Raw genomic sequence first — 20,967 nt, 5'->3', positions numbered from 1 at the left:
AATTAGCAAGAGTATTCATTTTGTAAGGGTATTTGGCAGTATCTATCAATGTCTGAGTATACATTCACTTTCACCTAGTGATTCCAGGGCTAGTTTATTCAAAAGACATTCTCAAAGGCAAAAAAAAGGCGATTCATCAAATTACTAACTCTTCCCATGCAAAACCACCTAACTGTCTACCAGTAAAGAACTGGTTAAATAAAGAATGCTCATCCGTACAAGGTAAAACTGCAGGAGACAGATCTCCAGGGGCGCCTGAGTGGCTCACTGGGTCAAGCATCTGACCCTTGACTTTGGCTCAAGTCATGATCTCATGGTCATGAGATTGAGCCCCACAACTGGCTCCACATAAGATTCTTTCTCCCTCCCTCTCTGCCCCCCACTCTCGATCTAAAATAAAGGAATAAAACATGGGCAGATCTCCAAGGTATAATTAAGTAGGGAAAAAGACAAACACGTAGTGCAGGATGAATGTCTCAGTATAAATTTAAAAAATATATTCATATATAAGCCTGTATATCGGTAAAAATATTCTCTGAGGATATCCTAAAAATCGTTCACCACGATGGATGTGGGCTTAGAAGCTGAAAATTACGACTTTTAATTTTATACTTTTTGGTTCTATTTTATTTTTTATTATGTGAATATATTACTTTCATTTAAGGAAAAAAACTCTGAAGTTGACTAATTTTAATTAATTTTGGGGTGACATCACAGTATTATACTTGTTAACACTTCTACCACTACACCCCAAGATCAGATTTAAAGATTGCAGAAGTTCCTATTTCGTGTCATCTTTTCCCTTCGCCCTGCTCTACACCTCTGTGTCTGTCCCACGACATCTTCATACACACATCTTCTACTGAATTATAGAAATAAGATCTACTAAGCATGAGGTTTTGTAGCAGTTTTCATTTATTTCCTTCTTAAAACAATTCTGAAAACTGGAATATCTCATTTAACTTGGTCTCAATTTAGAACTATGGCTAGGACATCTGGCAAATCACTTTGTGAGTTAAAAAAAAAAACTGTTTAGTCATGGATAAATTAAGTATTCACAAGTGAAATCAGATGGTCAATCTCTCTCCAATGTACACAGATACAAAAACCTCAACAAGATATTAGCAAGGGGTGCCTGACTGGCTCAGTTGGAAGAGCATGCCACTCTTGATCTCAGGGTCATGAGTTCAAGCCTCACAGTGTAGACATTACTTAAATATATAAAACTTTTAAAAAAATAAAATGAAGTAAAAATAAAATATTAGGAAGCCAAATTCAACAATACACTAAAAGGATCACACACCATGATCAAGTGGGATTTATTCCAGTGATTCAAAGATGATTCAATAACCACACGTCAATTAACATGATATATCACATAAACAAAATGAAGGATAAAAATCATATCATCTCAATAGATGCAGAAAAAACATTTGACAAAATTCAACATCAATTTATAATAAACTCTTAAGAAAGTGGGGGTATAAGGAACATACCTCAATATAATAAAGGCCATACATGACAAGCCTACAGGAAACATCATACTCAATGTGAAAAGCTGGAAGCTAGCTTCTCCTCTAAGACCAGAAACAAGACAAGGATGCCCACCATTGCCACATTTATTCAACATAGTATTGAAAATCCTACCCACAGCAATAGGCAAGATAAAGAAAATAAAAGGCATCCAAAAAGGAAAGGAATAGACATCCAAAACGGTCACTATTTGTAGGTAACACGATTCTATATATAGAAAACCCTAAAGACTCCACCAAAAAACTCTTAGAATAAATGAATTTGCTCAAGTTACAGGATGCAAAATCAATATACAGAAATTGTTTGCATTTCTAAACACTAACAATAAACTCTCAGAAAGAGAAATTAAGAAAACAATTCCATCTACAATGGCATCAAAAAGAAAAAATATGTAGAAATTTAAACAAGGTGAAAAATGTACACTGAAAACTTTTAAGACACTGCTAAAAAAAAATTAAAGATTACACAAATAAATGGAAAGATATTTTGTGCGAATGGACTGAAATAAGCTCATGGATAAGAATAATGTTAAAATGTCCATAGTATTTAAAGCAATCTACAAATTCAATGCAATTCCTATCAAAATTCTACTGGCATTTTTCACAGAAGTAGAATAAATAATCCTAAAATTTATATGGAACTACAAAAACCATGAAATAGCAAGAGCAATCTTGAGAAAGAGCAAAGCTGTAGGTAGCACACTCCATGATTTCAAACTATATTACAAGCCTATAGAAATCAAAATAGTATGGTATTACCATAAAAAGATATGTAAATCAAAATAACTGAGCCTCAAAATAAACCCATGTTTATATCTATTTCGAAAATATAGAGTGGAGAAAGGCAGTTTTCAATAAATGGTGTTGGGAAAACTGAACCACCACACGTAGATGAAACCAGACCACTATCTTACACTACACACAAAATTTAACTCAAAATGGATTAGAATTGAATGTAAAACCAGAAACCATATAACTTATAGAAGAAAACATAGGTGATTAGCTCCCTGACATGGCTTTTGGCAACACTGTTTTTGGTTCTAACTCTTAAGGCAATGGCAAAGAAGCAAAAATAAATGGGATGATATCAAACTAAAAAGCTTCTGCTGGGACACTTGAATGGCTGGCTCTTGATTTTGGCTCAGGTCAAGACCTCATGGTTGTGAGATTGAGCCCTGTGATGGGGTTCCAGGCTGGGCATGCAACCTGCTTAGGATTCTCTCTCTCATTCTCTTTCTCTGCCCTCACCCCCACCCTGGCTCATGCTCTTTAAAAAAAAAAAAAAAAAAAAAAAAAAAGTCTTATGCACAGTGAAGTAAACCATCAACAAAATGGAAAGATGCTCAAAATACTAATCATCAGGAAAATGCAAATTAAAACCACAATGAAACACACACACACACACACACACACAAAATAAGGTATCATCTCACACCTGTCAGAATGGCTATCATCAAAAAGACCAGAGGGGCACTGGGGTGGCTCAGTTGATTGGACATTTGACCTCATCTCAGTTCATGAGTTCAAGCCCCGCATGAGGCTCTGTGCTGATGGCTCAGAGCCTGGAGCTGGCTTCGGATTCTGTGTCTCCCATTCTCTCTGACCCTCCCCAACTCATACTATCTCTTTCTCGCTCAAAAAATAAACATTAAAAAAAAATAGGGGGGCCTGGATGGCTCAGTTGATTAAGCATCCAACTTTGGCTCAGGTCATGATCTCATGGTTCATGGGTCTGAGCCCCAACAGCTCAGAGCCTGGAGCCTGCTTCACATTCTGTCTCCCTCCCTCTCTCCCTCTCTCCCTCTCTCCCTCTCTCTCTGCCCCTTCCCAATTCACAGTCTCTCTCTCTCTTAAAATATAAACATTAAAAAAAAAAAAGACATGAAATAAGAAATGTTGGAGGTGGTAGAAAAAAATGGAACCCTTGTGCACAGTGAGAATGTAAATGGGTACAGCTACAATGAAAAGCAGTACGGAGGTTCCTCAAAAAATTAAAAATAGAGGGGCATCTGCGTGGCTCAGTCAGTTAAATGTCCGACTTCAGGACAGGTCATGATCTCACGGTTCGTGAGTTCGAGTTCCACATCAGGCTCTGTGCTGAGAGCTTAGAACCTGGAAACCTGTTTCAGATTCTGTACCTCCCTCTTTCTCTGTCCTTCCCCCACTCGTGCATGCGCTCGCGCTCTCTCTCTCACTCTCCCCCAAAAATGAATAAACATTTTTAAAAAAAAATTAAAAATAAAACTACCATATGATCCAGCTATTTCACTTGTGTATTTATATCAGGAAAATGAAAATACAAATTTGAAAAGATATATGCATCCCTATGTTTACTGCAGCATTACTTAGACTAAAGAAAACAATCTAAGTGTCCAACAGTGGGAGGAAGCAGTGGTATATACACAATGGAGTATTACTCAGCCATAAAAAAAAAAGAATGAAAACTTTCCATTTACAACATATGGATGGACCTAGAGGGTATTATGCTAAATGAAATAAGTCAGAGAAAAACAAAAACCTTGATTTCACTTATATGTGGAATCTAAGAAACAAAACTCAACAGATACAGAGAAAAGACTGGTGGTTATTAGAGAGGAAGGGAGTTGGAGGTGGGCAAAAGGGTAAAAGAGGTCAATTGTATGGTGACAGATTAGGTAAACAGACTTATTGTAGCAATCACTTTGTAGTGTATGCAAATGCTGAATTATTACACTGTACATCAGAAACTAATAAGTGATATTACCATTTTACCTCAATTAAAATAAACTGGAAACAATCTAAGTCTACTGTTTGAAATACATGGGACTTACAAAAGAGAATTAACATAATATACATAAGGCTAAGATCTGAGAAAAGCAAGGAAAGAATAAACCTAACATTTATTGCTATATGCTAGACATTTTAAATACATTATTTAGTTTAGCCTGACACTTCTAAGATAGTGAGAGTGTCACCCTATTATACAGATACACTAAGGAGAAAAGTAGGAAGAGGGGGAAAAGCTCATTATTTGAGACATTTACTGAGCTTCGTATGGAAATAATGGTTCCATGGTGGATGTCTTAAAGAATGACACCTCAAGTTAAGAATCCTGATGAACCCCCAAGTGTTCACTGACAGATAAACAAAACATGGTATATAATACAGACATTATTCAGCCTTAAACAGGAAATGTTTGACACATGCTAGAACATGGGTGAAGCTTGAAAACACCACATTTAAGTGGGGGCACTTGGGGGGCTCAGGTGGAAAAGCATGTGACTTTGATGTCAGGGTTGTGAGTTCGGGCCCCAAAGTGGGTGCAGAGATTAAATAAATAAACTGAAAAAAAAGAATCATGTTAGGTGAAAAAAGCCAGACATAAAAGGACAAACATTGTGTGATTCCATTTATATGAAATACTGACAGCAGTCAAATACACAGAGCAAGAAAATGAAATAATGATTGCCAGGAGCTGGGTCAAGGGGAATAAAATATACAATTTCAGTTTGGGAAGATGAAAAAGTTCTTGAGAAGGATGATTGTGTTGCTGTACAACACTGTTAACGTAATCAAAGTAATTAATGCCACTGAACTGTATGTTTCAAATGGTAAATTTTAGGGGCACCTGGATGGCTCAGTCAGTTAGGCGTCCGACTCTTGGTTTCGGCTCAGGTCAGGATCTCACCAGAATCTGGTTCATGAGATGCAGTTCCTGCTCTTGGCGAGGAGCCTGCCTGGGATTCTCTCTCCCTCTCTCTGCCCCTCCTGCACACACACGCGTGCGTGCACACACATACTCTCAAAATAAAAATTTTTTAAATGGTAAATTTTATGTTATGTATATTTTACCCCCCCCACTCCTCCCACACGAATCATGATGAATATATTTTGGTTTAGATTGTTCTTCAAGCCTTTAGCAAATAAAACCTAATTTTATCCTGGCCATTAGGAATTAAATGTAAAAAAAAAAAATTCTGGTTGCCAGGATTAGTGAATTGCTCCATTAGCAAGATAAAGCAGTTGAGTCAGTAATAATTGGGATTCCACATTCCTAGAACACATCTTAGGGAAAAGACCAGGAAAAATAAGCCTAGTCTCTTCTGACAGAATGGTCTTGGGAAACATAGAACAAGGAAAAGCAGAGCCCACTTCTGATAAAACTCAGGGACAGTGGTTCTCAAAGTATGGTCCCTGTGAACCCTTCACAGTAGTCTGCAAGCTCAAACATAATCTTCATAATAATATGGAGAAATATTTGTCTTTTGGTGTTAACATTTGCACTAATGGTATAAAAACAGTAAAGAATACCAACGCTGGCTCCTTATGACAGTCAACGCAGTGGCACCAAACTCTAAGTCATCGTTTTCTTCACCACCAGGTACTCAAAGTGGGGGGGTGGGGATGAATTTTTAAAAAGGCCCTTGAGGAAGAAGTAAAAATTACGAATATTTATTAAATCTCAACCAATGGCTACACATCATCTTATCTCTGTGCGAAGACACATAAAGCACTTCTGCACACCAAAGTGTGATGGGGATCTTGAAGAAAACCACTAACGCAGTTGCTTGAATTATAAGCCCAATCAATCAGCAGCATTTTCCATCAATCACCTTCTTTTTCTTTCTTTTTTATTTTTTTAAAGACAACCCGTGCTTCTTTCTTAAGACTTGGGTATTTGGCAGACGTAGTCTCCAAAATATATATATACAGAGCCCGTTACTTCAAGGCAAACAACTATAGCATTCACTGCCAATGATAAAAATTGAATTTTTAAGCAAAATTTAGAATTTCTGAAAATTATCTGCTACCATGAATTTGACAGCTTCCCCAATACTTAAGACTTTTCCGTACAACATAGGGAATGTAGTCAATAATATTGTACTAATGCTGTATGGTAACATATGGAGACTAACTGAAGGTCGTGAGCACTAAGTATAGAATTATTAAATCACTATACTGTACACCTGAAACTAATATAACATTGTTAAAAAAAAATAACTCTCCAGAGGCCATCAGTGGTGATACTGACATGATCTTGCTATTATATAACAAAATGTGTCAACATTTGCAAAATCAACACAATTTGGTAAACCAATGCTTTTCAAAGGATTAACAGATGATGTTACAAAATGATGTATGAGGGAAAAACATCCATTCAAAGTGCAAAACAGACTATTAGATTTTAATATAACAGTACTAAAAGTTCAATAGGATTTCAGATCCGACACTGGCAACTAACCTTCAAGAATTACTACTTGCAAGGGTGCCTGGGTGGCTCCACTGGTTGAGCATCCGACTCTTGCTTTCGGCTCATGATTTTGAGGTTTATAGGACTGAACCCTGCATCGAGCTCTGCACTGATAGCACACAGCCTGCTCAGAATCCTCTCTCCTCTGTCCCTCCTCCACTTGTGCATACACACGCATGTGTTCTCTCAGTCTCAAAATAAATAAAAACTTAAAAAAAAACCTACTACTTACCAAGTTTGGTGTAACATCAAAGAATTTCTACAAATGTCTAAAAAAAAAAAAACTATTAAAAGGGGCCGTGGAGGACTCAGTCGGCTAAGCGTCCGACTTTGGCTTAGGTCATGATCTCACAGCCCAGGAGTTCAAGCCCTGCATCGGACTCTGTGCTGACAGCTCAGAGTCTGGAGCCTCCTTCTGATTCTGTGTGTGTGTGTGTCTGTCTGTCTGTCTCTCTCTCCCTGCCCTTCTCCTACTTGTGATCTCTCTCTCAAAAATAAAGCATTACCAAAAATTTTTAAATTTTTTTTTAAATAATAAAAAATTAAAAAACTATTAAAGCACTCCTCCTGCTCTGAATACATATATGTGTATGGCCGGGCTGTCTTCATATACTTCAACTACAGGGGCATATTGCCAGAGATTGAATCCAGAAGCAAATGTGAGAATTCAGCTTTCTCCTATTAAGCCATTCATTAAAGAAATGTGCAAAAACATAAAACAATGCCATTCTTCTCACTTTAAATCAAGACATCTTGATTTTTTATTTTAATTCCTTTTATCTATTTCAACCATTCCCTCACCCACATCCTCTCTGGCAACCACCAGTTTGTTCTATTTAGGAGTCTGTTCTTTTACTTTGGAAAATCAGTAATTTTTATTTTTTTCTAATTTTTTTTTTTACCATTTATTCATTTTTGAGAGAGAGAGAGAGAGAGAGAGAGAGAGAGAGAGAGAGAGAGAGAGAGAGGGGGAGGGGGGGGGGGGGGGGGGCAGAGAGAGAGGGCGACACAGAATCTGAAGCAGGCTCCAGGCTCTGAGCTGTCAGCACAGAGCCTGACATGGGACTCAAACCCACAAACTGTGTGAGATCATGACCTGAGCTGAAGTCGGATGCTTTAGCAACTGAGCCACCGAAGCGCCCCAATAATTTTTCATTTTCAAAAAACATCATGCTGCTATGTGGTAGGCAGCTTCTGACATGGTTTCCAATGATCCTCCTGGTATTCACAACCTTGTGTAATCTCCTCCCCTTGAATGCGGGCTAGACCCAGTGACTAACTTCTAATGAAGAAAATATCTGACAAAAGTGAGGGGATGTCACATCTATGGATATGCGACAAAGACTGCAGCTTCCTTCTCTCTTGTGCTGACACTCCTGCTCATTCTGACGAAACCAGCAGCCATGTTGTGAGATGCCTATGGAAAGGCCCATGTGGAAAGGAACCAAGGGAAGCCTCGAGCCAGCAGCTCATGAGGAACTGAATCCTGCCAACAACTACATGATTGAATTAGGACGTAGATCCATTCCCATCAGCCTTCAGATGACAATAGTCCATGAGACCCTGAAGCAGAGGACCCAACTAAGCCAGAGACACACATCCCTGACCTATAGAAACAGCAAGATCATAAATAGTTTCAAACACTAAGTTTTGGGGGAGATTTGTTATACAACAATAGATAATTGGTATAACATTAGTTTATTTTTTTTAATTTTTTGATGTTTATTTTTGAGAGACTTTTTTTTAATGTTTTTATTTCTGAGAGACAGTGTGGGCAGGGGAAGGTCAAAGAGAAAGGGAGACACAGAATCAGAAGCAGGCTCCAGGCTCCTGAGCTGTCAGCACAGAGCCTGACGCAGGGCTCAAACCTACGAACAGTGAGATCATGACCTGAGCTGAAGCCAGACACTTAACCGGCTGAGCCGCCCAGGCGTCCCTACTGCATTTTAAATGAATAATAATTTAAAATTTGTTTTAATATCTAACATGGGAAATACTAGCTGTAACCCACAAAAACAAAAGTTCCTTGGGGGTTCTCAAAAAAGATCCTGAAGCCAAAAAGTTTGAGAACTACAGTCCTGGCTGTGGTGGAAAAGGAATGGAGACAGACTAAAAGGGCAACTCGGTCAAGCCATGGTCTAAGAGGGGTTCTTATCTTGGCACCCTTAACCAAACAGATCCAGCTCTAAAGAATATGGCCCCAAGGAGAAGAATGCCATTTCCTCTGGCTCTGTTGGAAACCTCTCCAACAGCCCTTGATACACTTCTCATTTAATCCTCAGAATGGTCTTGCAGGTATGATGAACAAATAGGCTCACTTGATAAGGTAATTTTAACTAGTTTGTGCTCCGTCATGAACGTAAGGGCTTGGAAAGCAGAAACTGAATTCTTAGTTTTCTCTATATCATTCCAGAGAATACACTCTTTCAAGGTTATATGAAAAATAAATGGGGGGGTGGGGGGGGAGTCTGGCTGGCTCAGTAGATTGAGCATCCAACTATGGCTCAAGTCATGTTCTCATGGTTCGTGAGTTCAAGCCCCACATTAGCTCCCTGCTGTCAGTGTGGGGCCTGCTTAGGATCCTCTGTCCTCCTCTCTCTCTCTGTCCCTCCCCTATTCATACCCTCTCTCTCTCAAAAATAAATTTTAAAAAACATTTAAAAAAATAAATGTGTTGGGGTGCATGGGTGGTGCAGTTAGTTGAACATCTGACTTCAGTTTTGTGTTATGATCGCATGGTGCATGAGTTCAAGCCCTGCACTGCTGTCAGCATGGAGCCTGCTTCATATCCTCCGCTTTCCCCCCGACCTTGCCTTACGCTCTCTCAAAAATATTAAAAAAAAAAAAAAGGGGGCGGGGGAAACACTTTCCAATTCAAAAATAAATGTGATGGTCACACAACTTTGTGAATACACTAAAAACCACTGAACTGTACCCTTTAAGTGGGTGAATTATATGGTATATGAATTATACCTCAATAAAGCTGCTACCCAAAAAATTAATAAATTAAAACATGAGTCAAGCCAGAGAAATGACAGAGTTCTGAGGAGAAATAAAAATTGGAGGCAAGAAGTTCTAGGAGTTGTCCTAACTCCTAATTTTGGCAGCAAAAGGCTCCAGAATGATCTGTCGCAGTACATTAGGGGAATGGGAGCACATGGAGGCATTAATAGGTAAATGAGAAAGAGGGAAGCCAGTGCTGAAGTTAGAAATGCAGGAACCTGACTTCCCTACCGGCAAAGAGGCCCAGAATGAGCAAACACATCCAGAAAAGGTCTAGTTGTGACACAGCTTCTTCAGCCTTATGGCCCCTGTGCGGTAGGTGTTACCGTCTACAGTGGTAGGTGCGAACATCTATATTAGACTATGCACACCATTTGCCTTTTAAAACAAGGATGATGGCATTAGATTTCACATTTAATTTACATGGCTATTTATTTTATAAAAATAAAGGGTGCTGGACTCTGATTTGTAAAAATCACTTCTAGCTCTAAAACTGTAATCCAATGATAATCTGCAATCTGAGAGATAGCTGCATTAACTTAAACACCTATCTAGGCAGCAAAAGTTATCAGGAAACCCAAAAATTTTAATGCCCAAAGCTACTGAAATATGCTTGGACCTGACCTATTTTGCAGAGGGATAGGGGCTGGATCACAAAAATTAGCATCTTCAAGCCACAGACTCCTAAAATGTGAAATGACCTCCTACTTCTAATGGAACACCCCGTCCCAATTTTATGAAGTCACATCTCACCAGCTCCATGTGGACCAACCATGATGCACCTCTGGGCATCAAGCTATCTCTTTTTTCCTGTCCTACTTACCCAGACCACTTTAGTTTTTGTTAACACCATGTTGTGTGGACTTCAAGACAGGTAATTTTAGGGGAGCCTGGGTGGCTCAGTTAAGCACCAGACTCTTGATTTCGGTTTCAGGTCATGATCTCAGTCTGTGACCTCTACGCTGAGCATGGAGCCTGCCTGGGACTCTCTCTCCCCCTCCCCTGCTCATGTGTGCACAGTCACTCTCTTTCAAAATAAAGTTTTTTCAAAGACAGGTTTTTAAAAAAAGGTCTCTCTAAACCCTCTTTCAATCTGTCCAAATGACACTTAGAGGTGCTTTTGCGGGGAATTAAAGCATTCACCTTTATCATTTATCTTAAGGTTGACCATGAAACAAGAAGCTATGAAACCTGTAAGGCTCAAAACTCCCCTCAAAACTTCCTAGATTACAAGAGTTTTTCTATACCCTCAAAGACCCAACCCACCCTTCAAAACTTGTTTTCATTTAGCAAAAAAAAATACTTCTCTTTTCACCCACCACCAAGTTTTGCTTACATTCAACAAGGTGAATGTTCTTATTTCCTATGCTCGAGAAATGTGTGGAGAGCACAAGACACATGGCATACGGGTAACAGCTTCAGAGCCCCAAAAGTCTGACCTTTGAATATACTACTTACTGTTTCCTATGTAGCCATGAGAGAGGTCAACCTGTTTCCTTATCTGTAAACTAGGCATGTACAATTATCTACTTTCTACACTTATAAGTAGATATAACCAATACAAACTGTAGCATACAGAACTGTTAAAATATCTGAATAAGGATGTGCTTACAAATTAATGCAAAATGCCTACACTCTTACTTTTAATATTACCCACACATCAACCCATAAAATCCTTAGTGAAATGTGCTTCTAAGCTACTGGCACATCTTCCCTGCGAAACCATTCTACATTGACCCTTCTGAAAGTAGGGAAAGAAAGAAAGTGAAAAAGTGCTACTTCAGCAATATTACTTATGGCAGGCTGTAGAGTGGGAAATTGGGGATTATGGGGGGCGTTCTGGGGACATTTTGGAAATGGAACACAGAATGCCAATCAACATCCTGACAATAAATGCTAAGGAAATTATTTTGAAAAAAATACTTGGTAGCACAAGAGGATAACATTGGTCATTTATCTTTTCTTTTTTAAAAAGTTTTTTAACTGTTTATTTTTGAGAGAGAGACATCTAGAGCAGTGGAGGGTGGAGGCAGGGGACACAGAACCTGAAGACAGGCTCCAGGCTCGGAGCCGTCACTACAAAGCCCAACGCAGGCCTCGAACCCACAAACCATGAGATCATGACCTGAGCTGAAGCCAGACGCTCAACTGACTGAGCCACCCAGGCGCCCCTATCTTTTCTTTCAAGTAGTAAAATTTAAGTAGTTAAAAGTACCCAGAGAGTTTCAACTAGAAAATAAGATGAATCATGAAAATATACTTTCAGGGTTCAAATCCTTCACCTGACCTATTTTTATACTCTTCTGGAAATGCTCCACTTGGGAAAAGTTTTAACATAGCTAATTCTCAATGTTAACAAATACTACTTTAAATTTGTATGTTACTTTATACATTTAAAATACTGTCACATCTGTTATACTAACTGAAATTTTCTGATAATCAGTTTCGAACCAAACAAAAAGGAATTGAGGGAGAGGGAAAGGACTGGAAAGGAGAGGAAAAGGTAAAGAAATTTCTTTGGGATACTAGATTAAAACTTGCTAGGTAAGCAGAAACTGTCTATGAAAGAGGGTATATCAGCCGCACAACTATGGATCAGCCCTAGGCCAACTTCACCGACTCTGAGTTATGTTATTTAAGCAAGTTTTTTGTTTTTTGACTGAGCCTCAGATATTGCATCTATACACCTGGGGATACCACACACTGTGCAGACACTGGAATGTAAGCACATTTTAAGTGCCCAGAACACTGCAGGAAACAATAAGGACTCAAATTTCTTTCCTTTGAAACACAATTCTTTGTAAAGTATAAAATGTGAACAGAACATCTATTGAAAAATTTCCTATAGTGAATCCTTCTGTGAAGAATCCCACACAAAAGCAAATCATACACACCCTGTTTTATGACATCTAGATTTGACATATACATTCCTCCATAAAACTTCTTTAATCAACTGGACGGGGCTAGAGGGCATTATGGTAAATGAAGTACGTCAGAGAGAACAACAAATATCATGATTTCATTGTGGAATCTAAAAAAAACAATACAAATAATCAAAAAGCATGAACATATCCATAAATACATAAAACTGAGGACTGCTGGGGGGAGGGGAGGTGATGGACAAAATGGGTGAAAAGGAGTTAAAGATACAGGTTTCTAGTTATGGAATGAGTAAGTCACCAGAATGAAAAGTACAGCATAAGGAATACAAAGGTACTGTAACAGCACTGTATGGTGACAGAGGGTAGCTGCACTTGTGAACACAACATATAGACTTGTTGAATCACTATGTTGTACACCTGAAACTAATATGACACTATGTGTCAACTATACTTTAATTAAAAAGAAAAACAACTTCTCTAGTCAAGACCAATATAAATGAAACACATAATATACAAAACACCTTCCAGTAACATAGTATACAAACGTGGCAGATTATGATCTAAAAACATTACTATGTATTACTATGTTTATACATATTACACATTTATACATATGTATTACTAAGGAATGTACTATATCTGATCTGCTCTCATTACTGCTTTATCTCTTTGGTTCCCCTTAAAAATGAAATTTACCAAAGTTTGGTAACAGACAACAATGTTGTCAATAGAAGATCACTTTGATTCTTATTATTTAATCTTCATGCCAGAAGAGTGGAAATTCAAATCCACAAATGGAGACAAAAACAAGATAATGAAATGGTTTCTTCCTACTCCACACTCTTGCCACGCCCTGCCTGGACTTCTCATTTGATCTATCACAGAGAAATTCTGGGAAGAGAGAAGAATACAAAGGTTGGAAGATGGATTTACAAAATTAATAGCATACTAAAAGCAAGAGAAATAGATGTTTCATACATTCTCCCTGCCAGATCAAGTAAAATTCTACATGCCCAGTCCCAATACTGTGCTGAATATTGTACGTCAACTCTTACTCTTCATAACAATCCTGTGTGGTAGGTGTTAGCATCATCATCACTTTACAGATGATGCGACAGAGGCTAAGATTGAGAAACTCACCCAAGCCCGCACAGCTAGTAAATGGCAGAGAGTCAAGAGTCTTGACTCCAAAATCCATACTATTCACCCACTAGTACAGTACTTATTACCACAGTCTAGATGAAAGGGTTTTGGGTTCTAGACTCGGCTTCATCCCTTAGGCAAATTACTAGACCTTGCTGAGCAGTTTGTCATCTTTAAATGAGTGCAATGACAGCTGCCCCAGCCTTCTCCACAGCATCCAGTAATGCTCCAAGAGTGAACATAGGTGCTGTAAAAATTACGGGGCACTATGTTGATGTAGGATTTTGCTAAATTGAGCCTTGGTTACATACCTTTATCCTTCCAAATGGTTTATTGACCTAAAAATAAGTTTAACAGTAAATAATTTTTAATATTCCCAAGCAAAAATCTAGTATTAGAGGGAAAAACCCTCCCTTAGACATTCTGGAAAAATGAAAACTATAGGGATAGTAAGAAGATCAGTGGCTGCCAGTAGTCTGGGGGAATAAAGGGAGGCATAAACAGGGGATTTTCAGGGCAATGAAAACTATTCTGTAGGATACTGTAATGGTGGATACATGACATTACACATTTGTCAAAACTCTCTGAATGTATAACACCAAGAATGAACCCCAATGCAAATTATGGCTTTTAGTTAATGGCAATGTATCAATATTGATGTATCAATTCTAACAAAAGTACCACACTAAGGCAAGATGTAAAGAACGGGAAACCATGTGTGTGAGGGAAGGTATGGGAACTCTATGTTCAATTTTTCTGTAACTTAAGACTGCTCAAAAAAAGTTTTAATTTTTTAAAATTCAACCTTCTAAAACAAATTCTATATAGAAATTTAGAAAGTAATGGTCTTGGTGTTCTAAAAAAAATGCCTGTACAGTGCCAGATATTAGAGAGACCCTTACCAAATTAACCATAGAGACTGGTGGAAATTGGGCAGTTCTCCTTCCCTATGTCCTTTGCAGGGTAAGAAATTCCCCTTACACAAGGAGGGCTATGCCAGGCTTTAGGGGTACAATGGTAACTCAGCTGACCCAGGATTGGGTCAGTTACAAGACAGAGAGGGGAATGTAAGGATGCAGGTCTGAATTTGGCTTCTCAGAATCATTAGATGATTGAAGGGCACACCTGCCCAAGGAAGGAGGGACCACATTTGTAACACCCAACCAGGAAAGGCCAGCTAACACCCTTAACATTTCTAAGGGCAGGCCTAGAAGGCTAGTCAGCCCTACGTGAGGGTCCTCGGCCCACTCTGTGATTGGTCAATACTCCAAATGTTGTGATTGGCTCCCACCAAAAGTATCAATGAATGGTTAAACCTGCCGTCAATAATATTGTATAATAATGATTGGGTCACTATACCTGTGTCGCAATTTCCTGTAACTCCCCCTTCCCAAGCCCATAAAGGCCCTGCCCCGCCTTTGTTCCGGGCTCTCAGCACGGATCCACTGCACAGGTAAAGTCTGTGAGCCCGAGCTTAGGTTCGGCCAGCCTAAACTCATAATAAAGCCCTTTGCTTTTGGAAAAAAAATAAAAAAATAAAAAGGCCTGGAATAGAGGACAATGTATATCTTTTATGGAACAATGCTGTCGAACAGAACTTTATGCCACGATGTAAATATTTTTGATGTGCTCTAATACGGTAGCCACTAACCACACTGGCTACTACACACACTTGAAATATGGCGAGTATAGATGAGGAATGGAATGTTTAATTTTATTTAATTTCAATTAACATTTAAACCACCACTTGCAGCTAGTAACTATCATGTCAGACAGCACCGTTTTAGCCAATTCGAGAGATCCCTAGAAATGTACTAGTATTGACTTTAGAAGAAAAGAGTTACCTCAAGAGAGTATTCAATGGATGTAGTTATGAAACAATGACACAATTAACTGACCTGGTAAAGAATGATTAAGTAGATGGTTTAAACAAATAGGAACCAATAAAGCCCATCTCCAATTGTTTTTAAGTCCCACAATGTAACCAAAGTGACCAGTCACTTTTCCTTTAATTCTTTCAAAATTTTGTGTTTTTTATTTTTTTTAATTTTTATTCATTTTTGAGAGAGAGAGAGAGCCCACGAGCGAGGACGCACAAGCAGGGGAGGGGCAGAAGGAGGGGGAGACCCAGAATCTGAAGCAGGCTCCAGGCTCTGAGCTGTCAGCACAGAGCCCTGATGTGGGGCTTAAACTCACGAACCGCGAGATTATGACCTGAGCCGAAGTCAGAGGCTTAACTGAGCCACCCAGGCATCCCCAATTCTTTCAAAATTTTGAAAACATTCCAATTAAACATCATTTGTGCTTCCTGAAAAATAAGATACAAGTTATAATTAGGAATATTTTTTCAAGTTAGTAACTCAAAGAAAATTTAAAAATTAAGGGTCATAAACAAGTGATTTTTGCAGACACAAGATAGTCACCTAGTTTTTTCAAAACAAGAATTCAAAAACTAGTATTTAGTCATGTATTTCAATTCCATGTCATAGTCAATTGGAAATCAAAAAGGAAAAATGATGCCCAGAAAAACATAAGCAAAGAAAAAAGGTACAGGAGAAAAGTAAACAAAAATGAGACGGTGCAGACACACATGACTATTCATATCCAGCTGTTACCCAGAGTGCTGCCTCAAAGGGTCATTACCTCTTATCTTGGTCATTTAAAATGCTAGTTGATTAAACCTCAGTGCCTAATTCAGACTTCTGGTCCTTATCCCAGTGGCATAAAAGGAAACTTATGTCCTCAACTGCAGTGGCTTTTCATTGGAGTCCTCCCCTGGGAGACCTATGAAATCAAACACTGAGAATGGCTCCCCACTCTCAGGGAGTAAATGAAGTGTCCAAAGTGACAGTTTTGAATCCCTAGAGTACATTTGGTCCTCAGCTTCTTTTTCAGTCCTTCAAGTACTGGATCTTTATTTTTACAGTACAAAGAGAAGGCGAGAAAGAGAGGTAACTGAAAAGTAATAACACCCTTAGGCAGAGAGACATGAAAATACCTGACCTTAGAAACAGGCCACCAAAAGCCAATTCTTGACACGGTGCTCAGACGTAAACCAAACCTTTGTTCTCCTTTTTCAAGATGGTAAATTCGCATTAGGAAAATATTTCGTAATTTCACACAGGGGTGATTTTTGAGAGTATTCAAATACATAAGTAATAATAAATAGCCCTGAGTGATCAAGCAGGACGTCCAACAGGTTGAACGTTTCAATATGTTCAACTGTAAGGAAAAAGAGAGAGGGTTTCCACCTTTCCAGCGCCTTACCCTGCGGATTTCCACTCCTGGGCTCTGAAAGCCCTGTACCCCATTTGTTGTGCAATCTTTTTCAAACTCCACCCACTGGTTCCAGACAAGTGGAATTCTCCCATTGTGAAGGTCTCGATTTTCCTGTATCCAGGGAGATACTGAAAACTCCTTGACGTGAGTTAAGGCAAGGGGAACGGTCCAGCCTGCCTCCCATATTAAGAGAGACCATAGGCCAGGGTGGGGGAGCCGCTCAAGTTTCCGTTCGCCCCCCAAAAAAATACTGAGAAAGAAAAAAGGAGGGGAAATAAAGAGCAAGAAGGGAGAGGGAGGCTAAAATGGGAACACCGGCTATCACGCGATGCTGCCCCCAACTCTGCGGGACCCAGGTCCCCCAGCATCGTCTTCCCATCGCCGGCCCCACGTGTAACCAGGCCTGTGGCGCTCAGAGACGAGCTCCGGGACCGGGAGCCGAGCGGTCCCTCCAGCCCCGCGACGCTCGCCCGCCCGCGCAGTGGCGGGGAGCGCAGAGGGGGCGGGGAAAGGGGGGCGCAGTGCAACCCCGGCTCCCGCGCGGTTATCTTACTGCGCAACAGCCTCGCCCGCACCGCCCGGGCGCACCCCGCAGCGCGCCCTGCGCACCTGCCCGGTAAGAGCAGGACCGGCCAGTGACCCAGGCAGCCCCCCGACGGCGGCGCCCAGCGCAGAGAGCACGGGAAGCGCGGAGAACACGCCGAGGGCGGGGGCTGGGAGAGGGAACACCTGGCGCCCGGGGCTCCGCGGCGCCGGCCGCACGTGGCTGTCACACCTGGTGCGCCCCCGCCTTGCACCACCCCCCTCACACCGGGCTGCACCCCCTGCCCTCTCCCCGCCTCTGCCGCGCGCCCCGAAACCCCAACCATCACTCCCTCCCACCCCATCCATCCCAGTCCCAATCCCCCCCCCCACCTGCTCCCACTGTCGTCACCCCCGGGAGGGAAAAGGGCCGGATGTACGTCCCGTGGCTAAAGGCAACCGGAGAGAGTGAAGATGTGGACCCCGAAAAAGCTAGCCCGAGCATTCCCCCGGCCGGCAACAACGCGGCCGCCTCCCAGACTGACCTTCTGCCGCGGGCTGCGTCGCCGTCCGCCCCGTCCGGTTTCAATAGCCTCCTCGGCGCCGCCGCCTCTTCCCCGCGCAGCCTCCTCTACCCGCGTCGCCATGAGGTGACGGCAGCAGCCAAACAAGCGGCCCGACAAGGGGCAAGGAACCTTTCAGGGCCCCCGCGCCCCGCCTCCGAACCCCCCCGGCCAATCGCCGCATGAAAGGCTTGCCACGTGACCGGAGGAGGTTGGCCCCCCCCCAGGGGCTGGAGCGGGATGGGGGTGGGGAGCATTGAAACCCGGGCTGGGCTTCTGCAGAGCCGAAGGGCGAACACAGGCCGCATGAGTCTGCGCAGACAAGGAAAGGGACTCTGAGGCGGACTACAAGTCCCAGCAGGCTGCGCGGCCACTGCTCCCAGACCCAGCTCAGGATTGGAGCATAAGGCGGCGTTCTGAAACGAGGAGACTCTCCATTGGGCTGCGCATGCAGCCTACTGGGACTTGTAGTTTTCTGGAATCGATGTATCGGTACCGGAAGGTACTCTTTATTATCATGAGAGAAAAGTTTAGAAATATTCCAGTGTTTGGGAGAGAGCTGGAGTCGGTGTACGTTGTTGTGTCTTTGTTTCTGTTGCTCCTCTTCGGAATTTAGCCTAAATTATACAGGGAAAAGGGGAAATCGTGACTTTCGAGGCGGGAGAGATGGAATGGCTTTCCGAATTTGAGGTCTCTGGCTGGGACACCTGTCCCGAGTCCTGCTCTTCCACCAGAGCTCTCAGCACAGTTTACTTGTCCCGGGTGCGGGGTGGGGGCTGCGTCCTATTCACCTTGGCTGAAACGCCGGGTCTTCTAGCACAGTTCTCCACATTTAGTCGGCGCTTAATACATGTTGAATGTATCCTATTTTCTCCGCCAGTCGGTTCGTTATTGAAATTTTTAAACAAATTAGGTTTGCTGAATCGATTTTTTTTTTCTTGACAGGATTGGGGCAGGGGCGTGCAGTTTTGCTCAGGAATATTCCCTGTTTCCGTCTGATCTCTAAGGACCGAGCCACTGAAAGTCAGACCGTCATGAATAACTCATTACGAAAATTTGTGTAAATCCTTGATCATTTTTGGCATCAGACGCTAAAAATTTAACAATATACCTGAGAGTAAATTTCAATATTGTGGAAATTCCATCTATGAATTTTAATTATTTCTGTAAATTTGGGGAAAGTACCTGTATTTTCTTTCATGGGCAGATCACCTCAGTCCAGCTTTGATATTTCAAAACTAGAGCAGTAGATAATGAACCCATACCCAGATTCTATATAAAGCTGATGGTCTCAGCCACCATGCCTCACCTTAAAGATAAAATTCCCAGCAAGATGCATAACGTGTGGGTAATGCTTTTTCAAACCTGTTCAGAGAGTGGAGTGTCAAAATGTACAGTAGTTAAATTAAGGTACAATAGAACGCCATGCAGCTACTAAGAATGATCAACATTTTTTAAATACAACCTAGAAAATATACATAGCATAGTGAGCTTTAAAAAAAAAAAATTCTAGGGGCGCCTGGGTGGTTCAGTCAGTTAAGCCGCCAACTCTTGATTTCTGTTCAGGTCATGACCTCAAATTTCTTGAGATCAAGCTCCGCTTGGGATCCTTTCTCTCCCTCTTTCTTCCCCTCTCCTGCTTGTGCTCTCTCTGAATAAATAAACAAACAAACTTTTAAAAAAATAATTTTTAAAAAATAAAAATTCCAGGAGCACCTGGCTGGCTCAGTCGGTAGAACATGCAACTCTTGACCTCCAGATTGTGAGTTCAAGCCCCATGTTGGGTGTAGAACTTATTTAAAAAAAAAAAATTCCAGGGGTGCCTAGGTGGCTCAGTTGGTTAAGCATCCAACTCTTGATGTTGGCTCAAGTCATGATCTCACAGTTCATGAGGTCCAGCCTCACATCAGGCTCTGTGCTGACAGTGCAGAACTTGCTTGGGATTCTCTCCCTCTCTCTCTCTACCCTTCCCTCTACTAGTGAGTTCACACACATTCCCTCTCAAAATAAATAAATAAACATTTTTTTAAAATGCCATTTGGGAGGGGTGAGGGATGGTCAAAAGGAGTGAAGGGGAGTGAGAGGTACAGGCTTTCAGTCTTGGAATGAATAAGTCACCAGAATGAAAGGCATAGCATAGGAAATATAGTCAGTGGTATAGTAACAGCACTGTACGGTAATAGACGGTAGCTACACTTATGGTGAGCATGGCATACATGTATAGACTTGTCAAGTCACTATATTGTACACCTGAAACTAATGTAACATTGTGTGTCAATACCTCAATAAAAAAATCATTTGTATGGAATTTCCTGTATTAAAGAGATATTTAGAAGGATATTGATCAAAATGTTAATAATGTGTTTACCTGGGTGGTGAGATTTGGGAGTATTTTTACTTCATGGTTTTTCTGTATTGTATAAGTATGTATGGGTGAAAAAGTCAGTAATTGATCTTTGCTAAGAAAACAAGGGGTACCTGGATGGCTCAGTCAGTTAAGCGTCTGACTTTGGCTCAGGTCAAAATCTCACAGTTGGTGAATCCAAGCCCTACATCAGGTTCTCTGCTGTCAGCATGGAGCCTACTTGGAATCCTCTGTCTCCCTCTCTCTGCCTCTCTCTCTCTTTCAAAAATAAATAGGCATTAAAAAAAGAAACACAACAAAAGAACGATGTAAGTGACCTCAAGTCGTAAAAGATGAAAAATATTAAATTGTATTTCTTTTATCTATACATGTTCTTATTTCAAAAGGCATTTAGGTTGCTTATAAATGTATGCACCATATGCCATGACATACATGTGTATGTATAGAT

At 40.8% G+C, this 20,967-nt stretch overlaps 1 protein-coding gene across 1 annotated transcript in view; it reads right to left on the bottom strand.

Moving 5' to 3' along the window:
* TXLNG (taxilin gamma) overlaps window positions 1-18,283 on the bottom strand; it is a 58,132-nt gene extending 39,849 nt beyond the window's left edge. The window contains exon 1 of the mRNA XM_029929806.1: window positions 18,137-18,283. Coding sequence (XP_029785666.1) covers window positions 18,137-18,238 — 102 coding nt within the window. The 5' untranslated portion in view covers window positions 18,239-18,283. The remainder of the gene's footprint in view (window positions 1-18,136) is intronic.
* Between the last annotated feature and the right edge of the window lie 2,684 nt (window positions 18,284-20,967).

This window comes from Suricata suricatta, chromosome X (assembly GCF_006229205.1).
Source record: "Suricata suricatta isolate VVHF042 chromosome X, meerkat_22Aug2017_6uvM2_HiC, whole genome shotgun sequence".
Taxonomy (NCBI): domain Eukaryota; kingdom Metazoa; phylum Chordata; class Mammalia; order Carnivora; family Herpestidae; genus Suricata; species Suricata suricatta.
This window is presented reverse-complemented; position numbering and strand designations above follow the sequence as displayed.